Source organism: Salvia hispanica, chromosome 1 (assembly GCF_029641045.1).
Source record: "Salvia hispanica isolate PSC_SH4W2 chromosome 1, Shi_PSC_v1, whole genome shotgun sequence".
NCBI classification, from domain to species: Eukaryota; Viridiplantae; Streptophyta; class Magnoliopsida; order Lamiales; family Lamiaceae; genus Salvia; species Salvia hispanica.
In genome coordinates, this window is record NC_142692.1 from 27,281,790 (window position 1) to 27,303,234 (window position 21,445).

The 21,445-nt window shown below is 34.0% G+C and overlaps 2 protein-coding genes and 1 pseudogene across 2 annotated transcripts; 1 reads left to right on the forward strand and 2 right to left on the reverse strand.

Annotated features, from left to right (window-relative positions):
• Positions 1-2,034: 2,034 nt before the first annotated feature.
• LOC125224405 (ethylene-response factor C3 pseudogene) lies at positions 2,035-2,828 on the forward strand (annotated as a pseudogene).
• Positions 2,829-7,563: 4,735 nt separating this feature from the next.
• Positions 7,564-9,051, reverse strand: LOC125185314 (phosphoenolpyruvate carboxylase kinase 1-like). The gene is made up of 2 exons (XM_048081837.2): positions 8,089-9,051; positions 7,564-7,986 (listed from the first exon to the last, which is right to left on the reverse strand). Exons 1-2 carry the CDS (start codon positions 8,870-8,872, stop codon positions 7,946-7,948), a joined length of 825 nt encoding a protein of 274 aa, XP_047937794.1. The 5' UTR covers positions 8,873-9,051; the 3' UTR covers positions 7,564-7,945.
• Positions 9,052-15,151: 6,100 nt separating this feature from the next.
• On the reverse strand, positions 15,152-21,128 carry LOC125223074 (inositol phosphorylceramide glucuronosyltransferase 1). Its single transcript, XM_048126036.2, has 10 exons — positions 20,681-21,128; positions 20,212-20,332; positions 19,865-20,050; positions 19,387-19,550; positions 18,181-18,288; positions 17,952-18,089; positions 17,747-17,854; positions 16,558-16,840; positions 16,344-16,467; positions 15,152-15,645 (listed from the first exon to the last, which is right to left on the reverse strand). The coding sequence occupies exons 1-10, from the start codon at positions 20,921-20,923 to the stop codon at positions 15,498-15,500; spliced, it is 1,623 nt and encodes a 540-aa protein (XP_047981993.2). The 5' UTR covers positions 20,924-21,128; the 3' UTR covers positions 15,152-15,497.
• Positions 21,129-21,445: the final 317 nt, after the last annotated feature.

Sequence of the window (21,445 nt, forward strand, 5' to 3'; positions counted from 1 at the left end):
ATATAACTAGAGGTTCAATTCTCATTTTCTTAGTTCAAAAAAGTGTGAGATAATAGGACGAAGAGCACTAGCTTATATAATTCATTTATCCAAATTGTACACTTACTCACCTATGATTATTATAATCACGCACTAAATCACTAAATCAAAAGGCTAAATTCCATTATTACTTTTGCAAACATAGAGTTATTACGTGGAATTAAATATTTTAATCTCGGTTGTCTGATTCACACTGGTTAATTAATCCAATCCAATGTGAAGAGAAAGTAAAAGTAATTAAAAATAAATAAATATACAGTTTTAGCCGTTACGTGGCCCTCAATTACCATCATCATATGCATCATTCCAAAACTTTTGACCACAAATAGTAATAGGTGATAGCAAAATTGTGGCCATCACATGGTCAAACCACCACAAATTCACTGATCAAATCATTTTATTTTGCCATCAATTCATCTTATTTTAATTTATTTTTAACCATAGAACGTCATTTCTTGCGAGAATGGACAAGTCTAATCAAACTGATATTTGAATTACCGCCAACATTTTAAATCCAATATTCATCTGATGGAAGGACATAACGAGTACTATACGGAAACTCGACATTAACCCCAAAAAAATTAATACTTTCTCCATTCTATAATAATAGAGTCATTTTGCTATTTTGGTATGTTCCATAGTAATAGAGTCATTATTCTTTTAGTAAAAGTCAACACATTTTTCCACACCTACTTTACTCTCTCTTACTTTTTTCTCTCTTCAACTCTCTACTTTTTTCATTTTCCACTCTATTCTCACTTTACTTAACTCACCTAACACAATTTTTATTAATCTCCGTGCCAAAAAGAAATGTTTCAATTACTATGGAACGGAGGGAGTAGGTTTTGATCAAGTTTTATTGATTTGTATTCTTATTGAATTGACCCATTAAACACCTGGTAATTTCGGGTTGAATTGGGTTCAGGTAAACCATTAAAAATATCATTGTACTCTTACTTTTATAAAAAAAATTACTAGCAGTACTTTATTTTTATTCGCTAGGTTTGTGTATATCAAAGTCCTGATTGTTATCGTACCATGTCAATTATCAACCCATAATATATCTTATCGCTAACGGTTCGTGTCGTGTTTGGGTTTGAAGGCAGCGGATTGTATTCATGTTCGAGTTGAGAATTTCCTTAACATATTTGGTTTAGATTAGATTTTATTGGGTTAGGCCGTTATCAAGCTGATCCGATAATAAATCAACCCGCATGATTTGACACCTTAAATATTCTGGAGAGGGATTATGTACGCATTTTCTCCATTTTGGTGTTGTTCTCAAAGTTATATGCAAAAATAGTGTCAAATTATTAAAACTTAAATCTGTCATTGTTCAGATTTTTAATAATATTGTGATTTTGCCGAATAATTTGAGATAAATGAGTAAATTCTCTAATTCTTTGAGGTACAGCCGTTTATGACCGCAAATGTGCAAATTAAATTTCATGGACCATTTTCTAGTTACATTCACAATGAAAAAAAAAATATGTGCTCACGTGCGAGGATATATGCATTACTAAACAAATGAACAACACTAAGAAAGTTGTTTAAATTCAAACAAAAACAAAAAGACGAATACTTGGTGATTTTGAATTTTAAATTAACCCAAACTGTCTCCATGCAGCTCCCTCAACTGTACCCTGTCCATTTATAAACCAAATTCAATACCAAGCATATAAAACATTAAATTTAAATCCACTCCTAAGTCATATATAGCCACTAGTATTATATTTTATGGTGTAAAAATGTTTTTAATGACGTCACAAAGCGACGTCACTGGAAAAGAATAACGCCGCCATGCGCTTTGACCCACGTGCACACAATGTTATAGCTCTAAAATCTCAAATAAAATGCTCATAATATAATAAGCATCCCTTTCTTAGCCCTACATATTATTATTATTACTATTATTATTAAATTATTTGATTGCCACATCTTCCCGCCTCTATATAAATCCCACAGCAGCTCAAAACCAGTACGATACGACCAAATCCCACTTGCCATAACAAGAACAGATCAAACCTACGACTACGAAATTCAAACTCTTTTAATTCCACATTCTCTATTTATAGTTAGAAATCCCTCACATTAAACACATTTCTTTTAACTCGGAGCTAAGATAGCATGGATTATTCAGGCAATTACCATTACCAATATGCGTCCTCCACATTTTCTCCCGAAACGTCGTCGTTCGGCGGCAGTCTGCCTTTCAACGAAGACGATTCCCAAGAGATGCTCCTCCACGGAGTTCTGGCGGAGGGAGCGACGGCGGCGGAGGAGGTGATGTACAGGGGAGTGAGGAGGCGGCCGTGGGGGAAGTACGCGGCGGAGATAAGGGACTCGACGAGGAACAGCGTGAGGGTGTGGCTGGGGACGTTCGACACGGCGGAGGAGGCGGCGCTGGCCTACGACCAGGCGGCCTTCGCAATGCGAGGGGCGGCGGCGGTGCTCAACTACCCGGCGGAGGTGGTGTGGGAGTCGCTGAGGGAGATGGGCTACAGCGGCGAGGTGGAGGAGGGCTGCTCGCCCGTGCTGGCTCTCAAGAGGCGCCACTCCATGCAGAGGAAGTCGGCGGGGAGGAAGAAGAAGCAGGCGGCCGACAAGGAGGTCGTGGTTTTGGAGGATTTGGGGTCGGATTATTTGGAGGAGTTGCTTGCTTTGTCTGAAAATTCAACTTCGACCTCTCCTTATTACTATTAAACAATTTCATATTTGAATTGATTACGGTGAAAGACAATACATTTTTGATCCATTGTGCTTCGTTATAGGTTGTTTAACTATATGTATGATGTAATGATACAAGGAGTGTCATTTGATTTCCCTCCTACTATTTTCATCTCTTATATGTGGAGTTTACTGAATCTAATTTGAAGGTTAGATATATACTGCTGAATCAATCGTCCTATATTTAAGATAATTATTTGACAATCCAAAACGATAGTATATTCTAATACTATAATAAAAGTCCATGAACTTTTCTGTTGGAGCATTATACAGTTCAACCAAAATATACTTGGGTTGGTATATATCAAAATCCGCAAGTCTTAGATGTCGGAATAAAAGTGCATAAAATTTTTAACTTTGAAACAATTAGTGATAAGTTGAGTAGCTCATGAAAATGTATTGATAATATTTATAGTTCTTTCTCAACATCTGAGATATTTATATATTTTATTTGCCAACTGGATAGGTTGCCATGCAAGCTATGAAAATGATCATAATATTTACATAAAATATTAGTATTTTCTTTTAATGTTAAATCCTGATTTTTGAAATATGTATATATGCCACTTGTACAGTGACAAATAAGCACTATTAAAATGTGGTTACACAGGTCGTATCAGTTCTGCAATTCGTTTGAATTATAAACTATGCATTCATGGGTGATCTATATTTAATTTTTATAAAGGAATTATCCAAGCTAATAATTCATGGTAATGTTTTTGTTGACCTGATTGAAATGGGAATTGAATGATGTGACATGGTGCATTTTATAAAATCAAAGGATTCAATTATTGGGTGGGACCTGAGTTTCTTGTATTTTGTTGGTCAGTATGACCCCAATGTTGAATAATTTCTCATTTGACTTCTGCAAATACTAATCAATGATGTAACCTATTGGATTACGAATGCATGGATGTCATCAATCTCTTTATTTTTCTTTTTAAAAACACTACAATATTTCCTCGTCTAGATTAAATGATTCATTTTGACTGTGTTTTAAGGAAGAGAATTTTTTGACTTCGTTAAAAAAAATTAATAAAATATGAGACTCATTTAATTTTTATATGTATATAGCTTTATATTTCCTCTGTTTTTTAAAAATAACAACTATTCTCATTTTAGTCTGTTCTTTAAAAATAGCAACTTTCAAACTTTCTATTTTAAAAAATCTATATACCCTTGTACAACAATTTATTTATCACTTATACCACTACAATTAATAACTTAAAATGGACCCCATAATCCACTAATATTAATTTCATTACTTTTTTCTATCCCTCTCTCTTACATTACCAATTTTTCTCCTTATCTCTCTTACTTTACCAAATTGTGCATTAAAACTCGTGTCGTTTCAAACCTTCCTATTTTTAAAAAATGGAGGGAGTAATAGAATGTGTAAATAATAAGTTTGCAATGTAATATCCACTAGTATAAATTAGAGTAAATTGAACTATCTACATGACTACGTCCCACTTAAGACGTCCACCTTCTTGTGTGGCACGAGAACTTAGGAGAAATTGTAAGGTAGAGTATGTAGAGAGTAAAAGATAGTTGAATTAATGAAGGAGGATAGAGAGATTTATTTTTAAATATAGAAAGGTGACATATTGAGTGGAACAAACTAAAAAAGAATAATGAACATCTTGAATATATTATTTATAACATTTTAAAATGACAAAACGAGTCATCTATATATATTTGCATCATATATGTTAAAGCTCACCAAATTTTGTACATCTATTCATAAATTACACAAGATTAAATCATTCACAGCAAAATCGTTGAAAATTAATTTGATTTTTTCCTTCTGCATATTGTGGAGTTGAGGTACACCATATATTAAAGCATGACACCAATAAACTAGACGTGAAAATATGAAGTCCATAGTTTTGGGCCACATATCATGGGCCGAGTAAGCCTTGTGACCCATCAGTTTTGCTTGTGTACTAGTATTACCATACATGGAGGCCTCAATACACCGAATAATGCAAATTTGATTATATCAAAATTTGTTGAATGTTTACATCCCATGCAAAGGAAACAATTAATACTCCGTATTAGAAATGTGTGCTCTGATAAATTTAATCAACTCTTTGATAATCCATAATTTGACCAGATAATTGACTGGAGCCTTGATATTGATACTATTTGATAATTAAAACACACCTTTCATGACTAGTTTATATTAACTCCACACTCTTTGTAGAATAACTAGGCTTGCTTATCAAGATTGATTTAAACATTGAGGAGGAGTATAATTTTTCCTTTCATATTCAAAGTCAAAAGTTGGAATCCTAGAGAAATTAACAATTTCACTCGTTTATTAAATGAAGGAAGCGGAATATATTTGACACTGTTCAAAAGAATATACCAATAATATGCCCCCATTCATAAATATCAATTTTATTAAAGTTGATTCTCGTTCCCATCTTCATTTTTAATATTTTTCGTGCTTTCCGTGTATTGGCTTTTGGTAGGTTCTTGTCCTTGTGCCGACTATTTAAAATATACTAAATCCTCTTATTCCAGAACAGTAGACTCATTTTATTTTTTGCACTTATTTCAAAATAAAGTGATAATAAATAATTAAAATGAATAAATAGTATAGTATAAGAAAAAATAATGTCGAGAAGATTCTTATATATTTTTTTTATTTTACTATTTCTCCATTTTAACTATTTATTATAAAAAGGTTCTTATCCTTGTGCTGACTATTTAAAATATACTTATTCCTCTTATTCCAGATGAGTATACTCATTTTATTTTATGCATTTATTTCAATATAAAATGATAATAAATAACTAAAGTGAATAAATAGTATAGTAGGAGAGAAAATAATGTAGATAAGACTTTTATCTATTTCTTTTTTTTTACTTTACTATTTCTTCATTTTAACTATTTATTATAAATTTTTTCTTTGAAATGACTGATCTACTACTATAAAATAGCTGGAGTACTTCTTAATACTAGTACATAGTAATAAAGCTTCCAAAGTTAATACTTCCTTTGTCCCGTAAAAGTAGCAATATTTGAAACAGAACGAGTTTTATGTAAAAATGGTAATGTAAGAGAGAGATAGATAGAAAAATGTGTTAGTGAAAAATGAGTCTCATCCGAGAAAGAAATTTCTTAAAGAGGAAGTTTCTATTTTTATGGAATAAATTTAAAATGAAAGAATTTTTATTTTTAGAGAAAGGAAAGAATATAAGTCTAGTCATGGAACTAAAAACTTAATGACTAAGACAAGTGGCCGTCCTTTTTCTCTACCGTGTTCGTACTGAAAATTTAAACAAGGACAAAAAGAAGAACAAACGCGTACATTTTGGGAGACAAATAGGTTTTTTGAATAGAAATACCAAATAAAATACTCCATATAATTAGCATCAGATCTCAAATTTGGATGCTTATACACCCCCTTTTTTCATGTGCGATGGCTTGTGATTCCACGTGTTCCCTCCTAATTTCAAACTTGGTTGATTAATTACTAGAATAAAATGATCCTTTTCGAACAAAGTATAATTAATTGATTAAAAAGAAAATAAAATATTAATTATATAGCAAAATATTCAAAAGACACTAGCAAGCTAGAATATGAATAAAACGAAAATTAAAAAAGTTTTTTTCCAACAAATGGATTTCAAACAAGCTAACTATTTTGTTAGCAAACTCATAGCTAATAAAGTAATCTTGTATAATAGTCGAAATTAAAAAGAGATATTGTTGTATTCAATGATATCAAATATAAATAACTCAAAATATGAACTTAAAATACGAACATGCAAAAAGAAAGATCTAGATCAAAACTTTCTATACCTTAAAAGCATGTTCTAAACAACACTGTTATAGGACGAGGCCTTCGATCTAACTCCCGCAACCACCTCTTTCTAGCTACGCTGGTGGCCCTGCTATGTACATGCAAATTACTACGTTGGTGGTTCTACTATGTACATGCAATTCACTTGGCTGGTGGTCCTGCTCTGTACTACATGCACTTCAATTTTCTTCATAAATAATGACACAACTTAAGTATACTACATTATTAATTAATAGTTATTAGAGTTTAATATTCATAATTATATTTTAACAAAGATTAAAAAATCCCATAATTACATTATAAGACTATTTAATTAAGCTATTTGGTGATGTTAAATAATACTCCTTCAGTTCCTAAAAGTTTGTCCGGTTTTTTCATTTCCGTCCGTCCCATAAAATTTGTCTCAATTTCATGTTTTACCATTTTTTGTATTGAATCTTATATTCCACTAACTCGTTTATATTCATATTTTATTATAAAATTATATAAAAGTAGAATTCATATTCTACTAATTTTTTGAACTCACTTTTCATTATATTTTTTAAAATTTGTGCCAAGTTAAAATGGGATAATATTTGGGGGAGTGTAGATATTTAAATGAAATATGTAACCTCTAATAAATTTATTAATTCCTTTTAAGACAGAGAGGACACACGTGACACGACTCTCGATGGTGCGGCTTTGCATAAGCAGGGCCACATTAGGTGGTTTGGAGAAAGAAAGAGACTTTATTTTTGATAAAATTGTGATACTCACTGATAGGCGATAGCTGTGGCTTGACACCGATTCTGCGGGGCCCGATAATCACCTTCGGGCATCTCCAATTTGGAGAATAAACTATAACTGAATATTTAACTAATTTATTTATCAATACTCTACAATTTGGTATTTTGCCGTATGGGATCCTTGCTGAAAGAGTAAAACTGTAGATGAATCAATTATTATCACATAAAATTCATAGACGATGCTCATGAAATCAACAATACTAGAAGCACACCGAGAGTCATATATTTATATTAATATAATATACAACATAATCTAGTAGGAGTATGTTTGAGGACATTTACATCCTTGTATTCTTCATCGCCCCTTAATATGGATATCAAACAAACAAACACCTAAATTTGGGTTATTTGATTCATGGTCATTCATTCTACATCGTGTATTTAATTACACGATTAAAACCACTCCCAAATTTGATCTTAGTTAAAACCTCACCAACATCAGATCCAACGGTCCAGATACGCGGACCATGGTTTTTTTTGTTTTTTGTAACGAAGCATATCTGTATCTTCTTCCCCCAAATTTTGACACCATCCTCTGCGGCTGATAAGAGATCACCGTTACATAGCATTTCTGCTTCAACTAATCCTCCATCTCTCCTCCATTCATTATCCATGGATGGCCTGCAAAAATATCCCGCATCAATTTCGAAATTAGATTTGGGGATGATAAAATTAAAAAGATTTTCCCGCCAAAATCGAAGAAGATAAGGATACATCACTTACTGAGAACTTGCTCGGCGGAGAATCTCCGGCAGGGGTCTTTGCAGATCATCTTCCGCAGCAGATCTTTGGCCTCCGGCGAGACCGAGCGGAAAAGCTTGGTCGGAAACCTGAGCCTCTCCCGCAGCACGGCCTCGAAGATCTGGACGGGGCCGTCGCCGTAGAAAGGGGGGACGCCGGCGAGCATGATGTAGAGGATGACGCCGGCGCTCCAGACATCGACCTTCTCGCCGTAGCTCCCGCCCATGAGCACCTCGGGCGCCACGTAGTAGGGCGTGCCGACGAGGCCGCTCATCTCCTCCGCCGCCCCGAAGACCTCCGCGGAGCCGAAGTCGGCGAGCTTGAGCCCCCCGCGCGAGTCGAAGAGGATGTTGTCGGGCTTGATGTCGCGGTGGGCGACGCCGGCGCGGTGGCAGAAGGCGAGGGCGGAGATGAGCTGCGAGACGAGCGGGGCGGCGTCGCGCTCGGAGAAGCGCGGGGAGGAGGAGAGGCGGTCGAAGAGGTCGCCGCCGTCGCAGAGGTCGGTGACGATGTGGAGATAGTCGTCGTTGTCGTAGACGTCGTGGAGGCGGAGGACGTGGGGGCAGGCGGAGAGGAGGCGGAGGATCTTAGGCTCGACGTCGAGGCAGCGGCGGTCGGTGGGGTCGGAGGAGAGGTCGCGCTTGGCGATGGACTTGCAGGCGAAGGAGGAGGAGGAGATAGGGGAGTAGCAGCGGTGGACGACGCCGAAGCGGCCGCGCCCGAGCTCTTCGCAGAGGTGGTAGTCGTTGTTGAGGGTGTCGCACATTGTATGTTCGATTGTTTCTGTTTTTTGGGGGCGAGTCTTATGTTTGCTCCTTTATTTATATGTGACGGAATGTTCTATGTGGAATCCAAACTCTGTGTTATATACGACCAATACCACCAAGGAGGGGCAGTTTGTATCTGTTTTTTTTTGGTGGTCCTCCTTCCAGCTTCCTCAACCAACATTCATTTATTACCCTTCATATTTACATCTCTACTATTGTGCTTATAATATTGGGACGCTTGTAGCAGGGGGCGGTGCTGATGGAACTGGATCTCTACGTGTAACACAAAATTTGATGTGCATAATTCCTTACTTTATTTTATTTTTTACAATTACACTACTTCTAAAATTGTTGTTTCTATAGACTTGGTTTAATATGCAAGCTCTACATTTCATAGTCTTTTTTTATTCATTAAATCATCCAAATAAAATATTTCACCGCAACTGCTGGAACCTACCTCATACTTAGAGGAATGATACATGGCGTAAGCTTCTACGTATTCCTACTATGTTGTCTATGTTTCAAAACTTAATCATAGTATGTAAACAAATTGTGTTGACGTATAAACTTTTGTCCGAATTCAATTATTGCCATTATAATATTAAGTGAGAGGGGAAGGATGCTCATATTTAATTGCAAAAACTTGCTTCAGTAGACACCTATTGTTTTTTGTCAAAATTTATAATCAAACACAACAAAGACATCTTGTCAACCAATATCGATTGTTATTTAATTTATTTCTTACTCAATAATAAATTATAGTAGTGGTTTTTTAAAAAATTTAATAAATTCCCGAATTTGTTTTAGAGAATGTTATTAAAAGTACAATTAATACATTCAAAATTTTTAATACTCCACTTTATACTAAACCAATAAAGTTATAGATTCTTTGTTTTCGGATTAATCCAACTACCGAAATCATAGAAGAATTTGGTTATTTAGGTTTATCATTTTATCAAGAATAGTGAAGTTCGATGCAAATGAAAATTGTACTAATTGATCAAGTCGATTTATCTTTAAAAAGAGCTAAGTGATTTTAAGAATGAACATAACCTTAGCACTCCTAAGTTTAATTAGACCCGTAATACATGTACAGCTGCAAGAATTAGATTAATCTTGCAAAAGAATTGCACATGAGAACTGAAGCTCAACACCTAGCCAACAACCACATTTGCTCAAATTAAAAGCAAATAAAATGTCTAATAAGCTGACACATAGCATATACTTGAAATTTTTGAATGATTAAAAAATTGAAACATGTATACTCAATTATTATTTTGAAAATAAAAAATTTGAAATAAAAACAGAACAACCCAATCAAAATTTGGCACATTTTCAAATCTGGTGTTGCTATTTGCGGACGAATACCGGCATGACAATACAATACGGGTGTAAAAATTAATGATTATAGGAAAATGCACGAGTATTTTGCCTTCTAATTGAGCACTCCATAGGTTTTACTATATTTTAGCGTGTATTAAATTATTAATAATAGTGAATTAGTTTTATGAAAGCAAATTTTGAGTGGCAGGAACGTGATATGGCATGCTGATTGCTGCATGCCGAATATTGTTAATTTGGTAGTGAAAGTGAATCCAGGACGAAGAGTAGAAGACACGTGTATACTATTTGTTATACACGTTTTTGATGCATCAAACCTGCTTCGATATGTAACTCAAAAATTAACTATATTCTAGTACTACTCTTTTATGGTTTAAGTTTCAACTTTCAAGGATTATGATAGATTTGAGGAAAGCGTCATAGTTAATCAGACGTACAATAAAATAAGTTAGTAATAATATTCCGATAATACTCTAAAGAATTAAGATAAAGTTGAAGAAAGAACAAGGTATAAAGTACAATTAACCCAAGGAATATTATACTACTAAAAATAAGTTTACCTAACAAAAAAAATAAGTCACATTTTTTAAGCTATGGTATTTTTGTGTGCCTACTTCCATCATAAACAACGTACATTTTGAAGTACGTGGGCCTAATCTAATCTAACTCGATAAACATTCACCACAGGTCCTTTCATTATCATTAGGTGGCCCCCCAGCCTTATTGCTTTCTCTTAATATTTGGCCACTAGTCACTACACTACTTAGTTGAGTGAATATCTATCTAATCTCCCTCAATACATCATCAAATATTTTCTTTTTTCACTCGACACATGAAATAAAAAAATTTATATTCTATATAATTTACAAGTATAATATTTTTTATGAAACAGTGAAAGTACTATCAAAAGATTCAAACACAAAAAGTCAATTACATCAAAGTTCTCAGGCATTTTATTTTTGATCCAACTTTTGATATCGCCCAATTTATATATGATAAATTATGTTGGGATGAGCAAATTCAGACACGGACTATTAATCCATGATCTAAGGAACGAGCTAGCGGTGTCACTCTTGATTTTATTTGCTTGATTACCACTTTCTGTGAAAGGGAATCATGATTTTTTTTTATGAATTATAAATATTTCTGACGTCAGTCTGATTAACCATTTGCCTCCAATAATTGATTTAATTTCTAGGGGATAATATTCTATTTATATAATCGTTATGTCGATATTATTGAAATTTTATCTATTTTGTTCGTAACTAATCAACCTCAGGTATATCCTATACGATATTGCACACCTGTTGGAAATGCTGTACGTGGTTCTCCCTTTAGTGCTCCACGAATCTTATTAAACTTTAATTTACTCCAAATAAAGTTTGGTTCTCTTTGCAATTTGAAATAAAGTTCAATTGTGATACAGATATTTTCTAAACCTCATTTGTTTTAATTTTACACTGATTATATCAAAAAAACAAGAACAATGATACGATTTATGAATGCTTTGCGACAACTTATTAAAGGCTCGTCACTAACACCAACGGGTTGTAGCGCAGTTGGCAGCGCGGAGCTGTGGTGACCTTGAGGTCACGGGTTCAAACCCCACCACCCGTTGAGAGACTTTCGGCCTTAATCCGCAAATCCGGTCGAATAGGATTAGTCGGATTCCGCTGAAGGTGGGTTCGATACACCTGTGGTCAAACCAAAAAAAAAAAAAACAAAGGCTCGTCACTAACAATATTTCTTTATTATAATCAGTATCACTTTACTTCCTAGTAGATTCGATGTTACATTTTAGAGATAAGATGCGCTTAATCCCATGATGGAAATCGAACCTTTAATTAAGATTATGATGGACGGGATTGGAGATTCAATTTCTATCACTCATTTATATATAAGTGAGGGATAATTTCACTACTTTTAGATCTTAATTTATTCATGAATTTCATTGCTTGAACAAATAGCCAGGAATAGTATTCTAGGAAGTGGATGGATATATTTTCATTTTATTTTTTATGAAAGAGTTTATTTTAAGAAAATTTTCACTTTAAACAAATGTTTAATTTTATAAATCGTGTATGAATTTTAAACAGTGTAGATAGAGTGTGAATTAAAAATAAGAATAACAAAATACTATGCATATATATTTACAATAAAATAGTGAAAAGCTGAAATCCCATGAAGTACATACAAATGTTTACACTACACAAAATATATCATAGTACTATGTAATAATGTATTTTTGAATACACCTTTCAGGTTAGAAAATAAATGGTTATTTATCTAAAAATGCACAATTATTGTTTTCGAATTCACGCACATGACCAAAAAATGAAAAACAAACTGGAAGACACTAGGCAAAATCACATACAGTCGGATGAATAAAATTTTTACCTGAAACTAATTATCAAAACATTTTTCTCATTTCAAAATCTTACACTCCCTCGGTCTATTCAAGATAATCATATTTTCCTTTTAATTTGTTTCACTTATAATGTCCATTTTATAATATTCAAAAATAAATTTGTCACTTCCCTCTTCTAATTAAAATATTACTCCCTCCGTCCTAGATAATTTGGGACACTTTAACCCGGCACGAATTTTAAAAAATCTAATGGATAGTGAGTTGAAAAAGTTGGTGGGATGTGAGTCCTACTTTTAAAGTATTAGTTTTATAATAAAATGCGAGTAGGAATGAGTTAGTGGAATATGAGGTCCACTACAAAAAATGATAAAAAAGAAATGGGACAAATTATATAGAACGGCCCAAAATGGAATATTGAGTCGAATTATCTGGGACGGAGGGAGTACTACATACAATTTCACCTAAATTTTATCACTCTTAATTACTCCATCTATATCTTTATGTCATTTAACAGTTAACAATGTGGTCATTGAGACTTGGAGTATATTAAACCCTATGTCTTTTAAAATTTGGCATCATTTGACTCGGCACGAGTTTTAAGAAATGTAGTAGAAAGGGTTGAAAAAGTTAGTGGCATGTGAATTCTACTTTTATATATTAGTAGTTTTAAAATAAAATGTGAGTGAGAATGAGTTAGTGGAATGTGAGATCTACTATAAAAAATTATAAAAGTGAACGGTGATAAATTTCTATGGGACGGACGTAAAATAAAAATAAGTGATAAATTTTTAGGAACGGATGAAGTATGATATATTACCGACTCAAAACATTCCTTAATCATTGATACCACCATATCTGATAGTTAGCGGTTGTCCGTACGAATGTGAGGACATGCTCAGAACACGTGTCATTATAGGTGTACGTAAATAGGTACCCTAATTTAAATTCATAATATATTGTATTGAAGACTCGTATCGACATACGATTATACAATACTGGATAATATTTTCAAATGCCACGGTTTAAAAATAAACTACTTAAATTAAGTTTCAAATTTCTCAGTTACATTATTTGTGTACGAAATGACGTCCATGAACGGACAAAATGATGGTATTCGATTAATACTGGTACATTATAAGAATAAAATGAAACAAATTTTAGTAATCAACAAAAGATATCGGTTTATACATAAAAAAGTAATTGTGAATAATTAAAATTTCATAATTTAATTATTTGATCATAATTTATGATTTATATAATTACTACAGTACTTTATAAAATTCAACATGCATGTTGATACAAATATCCTTTTGGTTCTATTTTTTTTATATGTATGTACATTATGTCTTTCTACAAATTAGACAAATATGAACATGACGGCAAAAAAATGTTAACAAACTGACAATAATACCACAATACAATATACTACCAAGCATATTGAATTTGATGATCACTTAAGAATCATATCGCGTATTGAAAGGTTGATGTGGGATTATCTCCCTTTTTATTTGTAGTAAATTCAATACAATCAAAATTTCAACGTTAAAAAATATACTACTTATTCAGGAGCAAATTGATGTTGATTCAATGGTGCATATTGATAAGTTTTGGCAAAAAGAAAGAAATGATGTTGGATTTGATACGGATACGAATACGAATTAAGGTGATACTATTATTCAAATATTACAAAAGTTGCGGCGAACTTTCAAAATAAGCCACATGTTATGATATATAACAATTGTCTAACTCCTTTTTTTTTTCTAGTGGAGCAATACTATTTTCTAATCACTCATATATTACTGCACCTTTTTATATCATGTATACTATGATTATTTGATAAGAAAAACTATTGATATTGATAGTGACCCTATAAAACGTGACGGCCTTTCGATAAATTATTGTGGAGTATCTGTTTCTTGTAGCTCTCCAACATTATTATTATTGATGTAGTAGTATAATGTTAGCTTGAAGAATCATATCACTCTATATTAAAATGATTCCTCAGCTTTAGTTACCTGTATTTAGTTATTTCTCCATATATTGATTTTTTTTTCCTATACGAACAACTTTAGCCATACATCATAGTTGCACACTTGTACTAGTACCAAAAAACTAAAATTGAATAAAACAAAACCTACAATAGTCCCATATCAATCAAGAATTCAGAACTTAAAGATTATTCAAAAATAAAATAATCAATTTTAGTCCAAAAGTTATGATTCTATTTTGGATAAACTAAGGAGATAAACTAGGTGTGCTGTCACCACAATCAAATAAAAACATATTCTTATCTCTGCACGACACTTGTCTAGCAAATTTTGGAGTTAATGGATAAACTATGATTCTCAGTCCGAATTTTTTTCAAAAACCAGTTTGTTTATAGTAGTAAGTAACTCGGTTCTTGAACTCTTCAGCAAACAATACGAGATACAGCAAACAATCTATTTTATGTCAACCTAGTAATGAATTCACAAAACAATAATAATATTTGCAAAACACAATCTATCTCAAACCTTATTTGATCATGTACAGCTATCCAAAAACAAAATGAGATATGACAAGCGACAACTACAGACCCAAAACTGCTAAATACATAAATATTTCAATATTCATATCACAACACAACGCGAGCGTGTGTTTATCATACCAGACACGGTTGGTACCACAGCACAAGGCGAGCGTCCTGGTACCAACATGATACAATACGAGCACAATAAGCCCTACATACGTCTCATGTCAAAGGTAATTAATTCTCCAATGAAAAAGGTTGTGCAATATACAACTGAAAGAATGTTTTAGCCATAAATTACAGATGATAAACACATAATTATAAAGAGAGAGAGATGAGGAAGAAGAAGAATAAGAAGACTAGCTAATTGTTGCTAATTAGCTTACAACAAAATTAGTGGGGCAGACTAGCAGATAGAGCAAAAATTCTGGATGGTCCTGGGTGAATCCCCCCTGTCTTCAATGCCTCTCAGAAATGCTCTCATGGAAAGGTGTTGTGAAGCACATGTCATAAACGATGCCAACACAATGCCTACTGCTACCATCAAACCTAACCTGTACAAGGTATGCATGCATATATTACAAAATGAAGAAAAACTCACACCCTTCACTTGGAAAACATGCAATAGTAGGTTCCATCAAGCTACTGAGTATCTCAAGTATTTTTCAAATTTCAACACAATCTGAATTGACTGAAGTCACAAGCAACAGCACTGTCTTGCATGTAATCCTAGTTTGGTTAGTCCAGCAGGGATGAGTTATTCGCATCTTTTAGTGATAGCTCAATTCTTGCAAACTATTCTTATGAATAAAGAGCGAGTTTGTGAAATTCCTTCAACTACACTTCATGGCATCAAGTAGGATTGAGAGAGTCCATTCAATCAACATTTCTACAGAAATGAACTGTTTATTTATGTGTTTCTTTTTGTTGCCTTTAAGATGTATATAGCCTTAAGGGTATATCCCACAATTATTTTTACCAACTGCATAATTCATCCATCATGGAAAAACGGTGTCATCCATCTTTACTAGTCACTGTTTTATGGGATATATGTTAGAAAATTTCTGACTGATCCCTCCATAGTCCATCCACCAAGATATACACAGTGATCTACTATATTTTATCTACAAATTCCAAAAAAAAATGTTTTTCCCCATATTGTGAATTTGCATGGATACTCTTTTTCTTCACAACTTATTTGGTTAGAATAGTGAAAATATATCTAAATGAGCAAGGGGAGGCAATATAATACCTCATAAATAGAGCAGTAATTCCAAGGAAACAAGGTAGCAGAGGAATTGCCAGGGCAAGAGATGCCATCCCTAACCCATAATACCAAGTAGAAACATCGCATGATGACAATTGTCGCACATGACCTAATAAGAACCAAACATTAACTATTATAATCTGAAGATGCAAGATGCAAACAGGATCGACTATAATAATCTTCCTGAAGTAAAATATACCTTTTCCAGAATCATAATCTGAAGATTCAGGATGTGAAAGGAAAGATGATTGACGGGCCACATGCTTTCCCCATTGACGGATTATGTATAGATAACTTCCGAACAATAAGAAGAATATTGTGAATGTCCATTCATACACAAGGAGCAAACCAGTCCATGGCATAACTTGTGAAGGCACAATAGAAAATGAAAGTGCAAGGGAAACTAGAGCAGCCATAAAGCAAACGACCACCGAGATTGCACCCAGAAAAGTAGGAATTTTGCCCAGAGCTGCATTAGGAATCTGTGTTTCCATATATTTTCATAGAAAACATATCAGATCACTGAAAGTTAAAAGGTTGAATATCATGCTTAAAAGTGATACGAGAATTAGACTAACATGAAACGCATACAACCAACAGCTTGGATCATGTGGATAACTGTAACAAACTATGCATTATATATGTATTCCTCTTGTAGTTTTTTCATTTCTTTATATTTTTATTTGTATAAAGGAGGATATAAATCTTGTCTGATTTTGATGGATAAATATGATCAATAAACATTTCATTCTCCAATCATGGATGAAAATGTAGCTCCACGGTCTCCACCTCCATAGCCTGTTTTAAGAACTTTATTTAGCCTCCTATCTCGAAAAGATATGGCCTTGGGGCAGTAATCGTGAATTTATATAATACATTCCCACTTTCAGTGTCTGGGATTTGGGAATGCCTCAAGCCTCCCCCAACCCAAAAAGAAAACAATAAAAATGGAGAAAGAATTGAGGAAACTCCTACTAACCTCAACATCAACAGAAGAGCCTAAATAATACTATAGTAATCAAATTAATAATATATAAAAAGCTTAAATAAATAAAAACAATTCTTTAATTGAATAGTTAAAAATAGAACTTGCTTAGGAACCTACTCTAAACCCCCACAGTCAAGAGATTGGAGCTCAGTCTGAATATGCTATTGAAATTCTCCCAATCCAGATTTATTTCAGAAAAAGATAGGAACAACAATTCACTGTAAATTTGATGGTCCACTATGCATTTATTTTTCTGTTACTATAAGTGACGTGTTTTTCACAACAGAAATAGGACATGAATATGATAACAGCACATTCAGTATCCAACATTCCGGTTTTTCTAATCCAAAGAACATAAGCAATTAATAATTACTCAAAAAAGGTGGCGACCACAGCATACCTGTTGATTTGAGCTGATGGTGGTGGAAGTGACAGAAGAATAACCAATTACACCTCCAGATCTTAACTTATAGTACAGGTTTCTGAGATGATCAATCAATGGTCGTGTCTGCAGTAATATATTAGAGTTAAAAACTTAAAATTCCAGCCATAATAATTCTGATAAAGAAGATCTGTACAAAATGAAGAAAATCAAAGTTGCTAACCTGTGAGGATGAGCGGTAATAACAGAAACCAAAGAATACAAGTGGAAGCAGAATAAGAAATTTGACTAGAAGATCTTCATTTGGATTTTGACCCCCTCCAGTTCCTGGAAGAGTTTCCTCAAGCTCTACCCGAGCGTTCTGCAGTATCAACAAAAAATATCTCGTCACTGGTCACTCAAAAACAGCAATAACCATTTATGATTTACCGAATGGGAAACAGAATTAGTACCTGCCAGACATCAACAGGTTTAACAAGCCAATGAGTCCACCAGTCCCAAGGTTTAAGGGGACCAAGTGTGTAATGAATAACACGGAGTTCTTTCTCATCTACCATCCACTGGAAAGAAGATTGCGTGTTAAAATATGAAAAGTTTCAGTCTTTTAAACAACTTAAGAGGCATCCAGGAAACCAGACTCCAGGCAAAACCCAACCATACATGCAACAATATATTACTGCTCTCGATCAAGAAATTCATTGATTACACTATTTCTCTTCATTAGGTATACACTTCCAGTGTCCCCTCAGCACTTCTTGTCCAAATATACATAGTTATCTGTCCTCAGATGTCAGGTAGCAAATGCCCAAAATTATACCTCAGCCATATGTGGAATTCTAGATTACCACAAAGAACTCATAAAATTAACTCTCAGACCCAATAACCTTTATCTGCTATCGATGATCAAAATACTTGAAAAGAATATAACCTCCATATTCTATTTCCTCAATGTAAAATGGATTCAATCCAAAGGTCGTAGGGATTGTAAAATAGTACAGAATCATTGCTTATAAATAAATATCCATCTTGCCATTAAACCTATATTTCAAATTTTATAGTATCTGCAGAAATATTTAAACTTGAGATAAACTCTCAATCCATCCCTCAAAACAGAAAAGTCATACACCCTCCGTCCCCCATTTTAAGTCCACTTTGTATTGGTCACGGGTTTTAAGAAATGTAAAGAAAGTGAGTTGAAATAGTCAGTGGAATGTGGGTCCCATGTTTATATGTTAGTTGTATAATAAAATGTGAGTGAAATGAGTTAGTGGAATGTGGGGCCTACTTACCATTTATGGTAAAAAGTGAAAGTGGACGATAAATGGGGGACGGACGAAAATGTCAAAAGTGGACAAAAGATGGGGGACAAGGGAGTACTTCCTTAGAGAGTGGGGAGGAAACAGCAATGGGTAACACAGAGGTCATCCATCGCTGTAGTGTCCCGTAGAGAAAATGGAAAACTAATACTTAAACACAAAGAAAGATGCAAGACCCCTCAAGCAAGGCTCAAGAAGCAGCTTGTGTTTATAAGCATATATAGTATTTAAATGTTGCCAAACCCTGTTTTAGACATTAAAAAAGTAAGAGAGAGAGAGATAGAGAGATACGGCGCCGTACATAAGCATAAGATGCATCTTATAAGAGGTAAAGAATGACACCTTGTTAGCAAGCATGTAAAGACCAACATCTGCATTGTATAAAGTAGAAAGTCTCTCCATTTGAGGTATGGGTCTAGACTTTATTTCCTCTGGGGAAGCCTGAGGATCAAATAGGCGTGCATTGGCAAAGTCAGGGAAATATGAGTTCAGAAATCCTTGGTCACCTGCACAGTAAATGATGAGACAAATTAGTAGGAAATGTCAAAGTTAAACATTACCATCAAACTAAACACCGAAAAGGTGTCAGATTAATCCATATGGGGTATATGGTAAAGTTCAACATTTTTCATATGGATGCACAGAAATAACTCATAAGCATAGCCTGCCATATCAGGTTCCATTTCAATCATGGGGAAGAATTAAAGATTAACCTAACATACCATGGAAATGCTAGAAGCAAACCAGGAAGGCCCTTCTTCAGAAAAACAAATACAAGCAAATCAGACAATATATTAAGCATATTATAACTGAGTCGTACCTCCAGTGTAAGAGTACATTGTGTTTATTTTGCTCGACATGTCCTTGAATACTTTTTCTGATGGTTCAACCACCATCACTCCAGAATTCAATCTTTCTGAATGCTTTAAGTTGGCACAAAACTTATTACACTTGAAAAGATCTTCAATGTTCTTCACTACGATTGTATCAGCATCAAGGTACACCACTGCCAAAATGTAAAGAGGAAAATGTACAGGATTAACAACAATTGCATCAGATTCTCCGCAACACCAAACTGAATTTCAACCCCAACAGCAGTAAACTCAAGCATAGTTCATTCCAAAATTTCACTATCTACTCTACTCAATCTTGCGACAGAAATATCACCTTTTTTGTAGTCAGTCATGTCAAATATTTTAAGCTTCGTATAGACGCCCCAAAATCTTGTTGGGCGTATTTGATTGGGATTTTCCAGTAAACTAATTGTTTTCACAATCCAAGCATCAGCCTGCATGTCGAAAAAGAACAACGCATGAGATTATCTAGAGTAAGAATAGTATTACTCCAAAACAGCAATATTTCTTCAACTTCATGCTAGATAGCCAAGTCTCAACAAGCAAACTCAATGTAAGGAATCTCATTAACATGCTTTTCCGGCATGCAAGAAAGCATACAGATTATCAAAGAAAGGAAAACAAAAGAAAGTGGAAGCTGTTAGAATCAAATTCCAATCCACCATCATCAAATTAGCAATACAAAAAGCTCCAATCTTTTTCCCTGATCATCCAGAACACACAGAAAACTTCCTAAGTGACCCAGAGAAACGAATCGCAAAATCTAGTTTACAAAGACAGACCTGAAGCAGCTTTTTAGCATAGTCGGAAACTCCATCAGAGACCAAAGCAACCATATCCTTGGTAGAACCCGTGTCCCGAATCGACTTACCCAAGACTCGGACGCCGAGCAGGAATTCATCACCGTAGAGAAGCGTGACGTAAGCTTCATCTGAATTCTGAGATCCCAAAGCTCCATCAAATCCAAGCAATATCGATACAATTAATACCCAACAAATAAACCCTAATCTACACGTAGTCGACATCGAATTAGTGATGCAAAGTATGAAGAAGATCTGAGAAATTTTTGGGAGTGAGGGAATATCTCTCGATTTGAAATCAGTATATTTTAGGAGTACTAAAAAATGTAAGTAGCGATTTTGATGGTATTATAATGATGATAATATTCGAGCGTTGGCAATTCGCATGGTCTAACTTGTCGTCTCAGCGTCTGCTCTGTAAATCTTCAAACTTGAGAATTTTCCTCAACTCGAGATTTTAATTTTGATAACAAAAATTCTTCTGAAAAATTCATCTTCATTTTTTTCATCATTTTTTATTTTATAAATAATCTCACCATTTGTCATTTTTTTCAAATCTCATAAATTCACACCATAATAGTAGAGATTAAGAGTTAAAAGGATCATTAGAGAATTTACATATAAATACTCCTAACTAGTTTAATGAAGACTTTTTAAATGAATTTTAATTAAAAATAAACAAATTTAATAATGGTTCGAGACCTTTGAACGCGAACGTGTGAGGTGAACGCGATTTACCAACAAAAT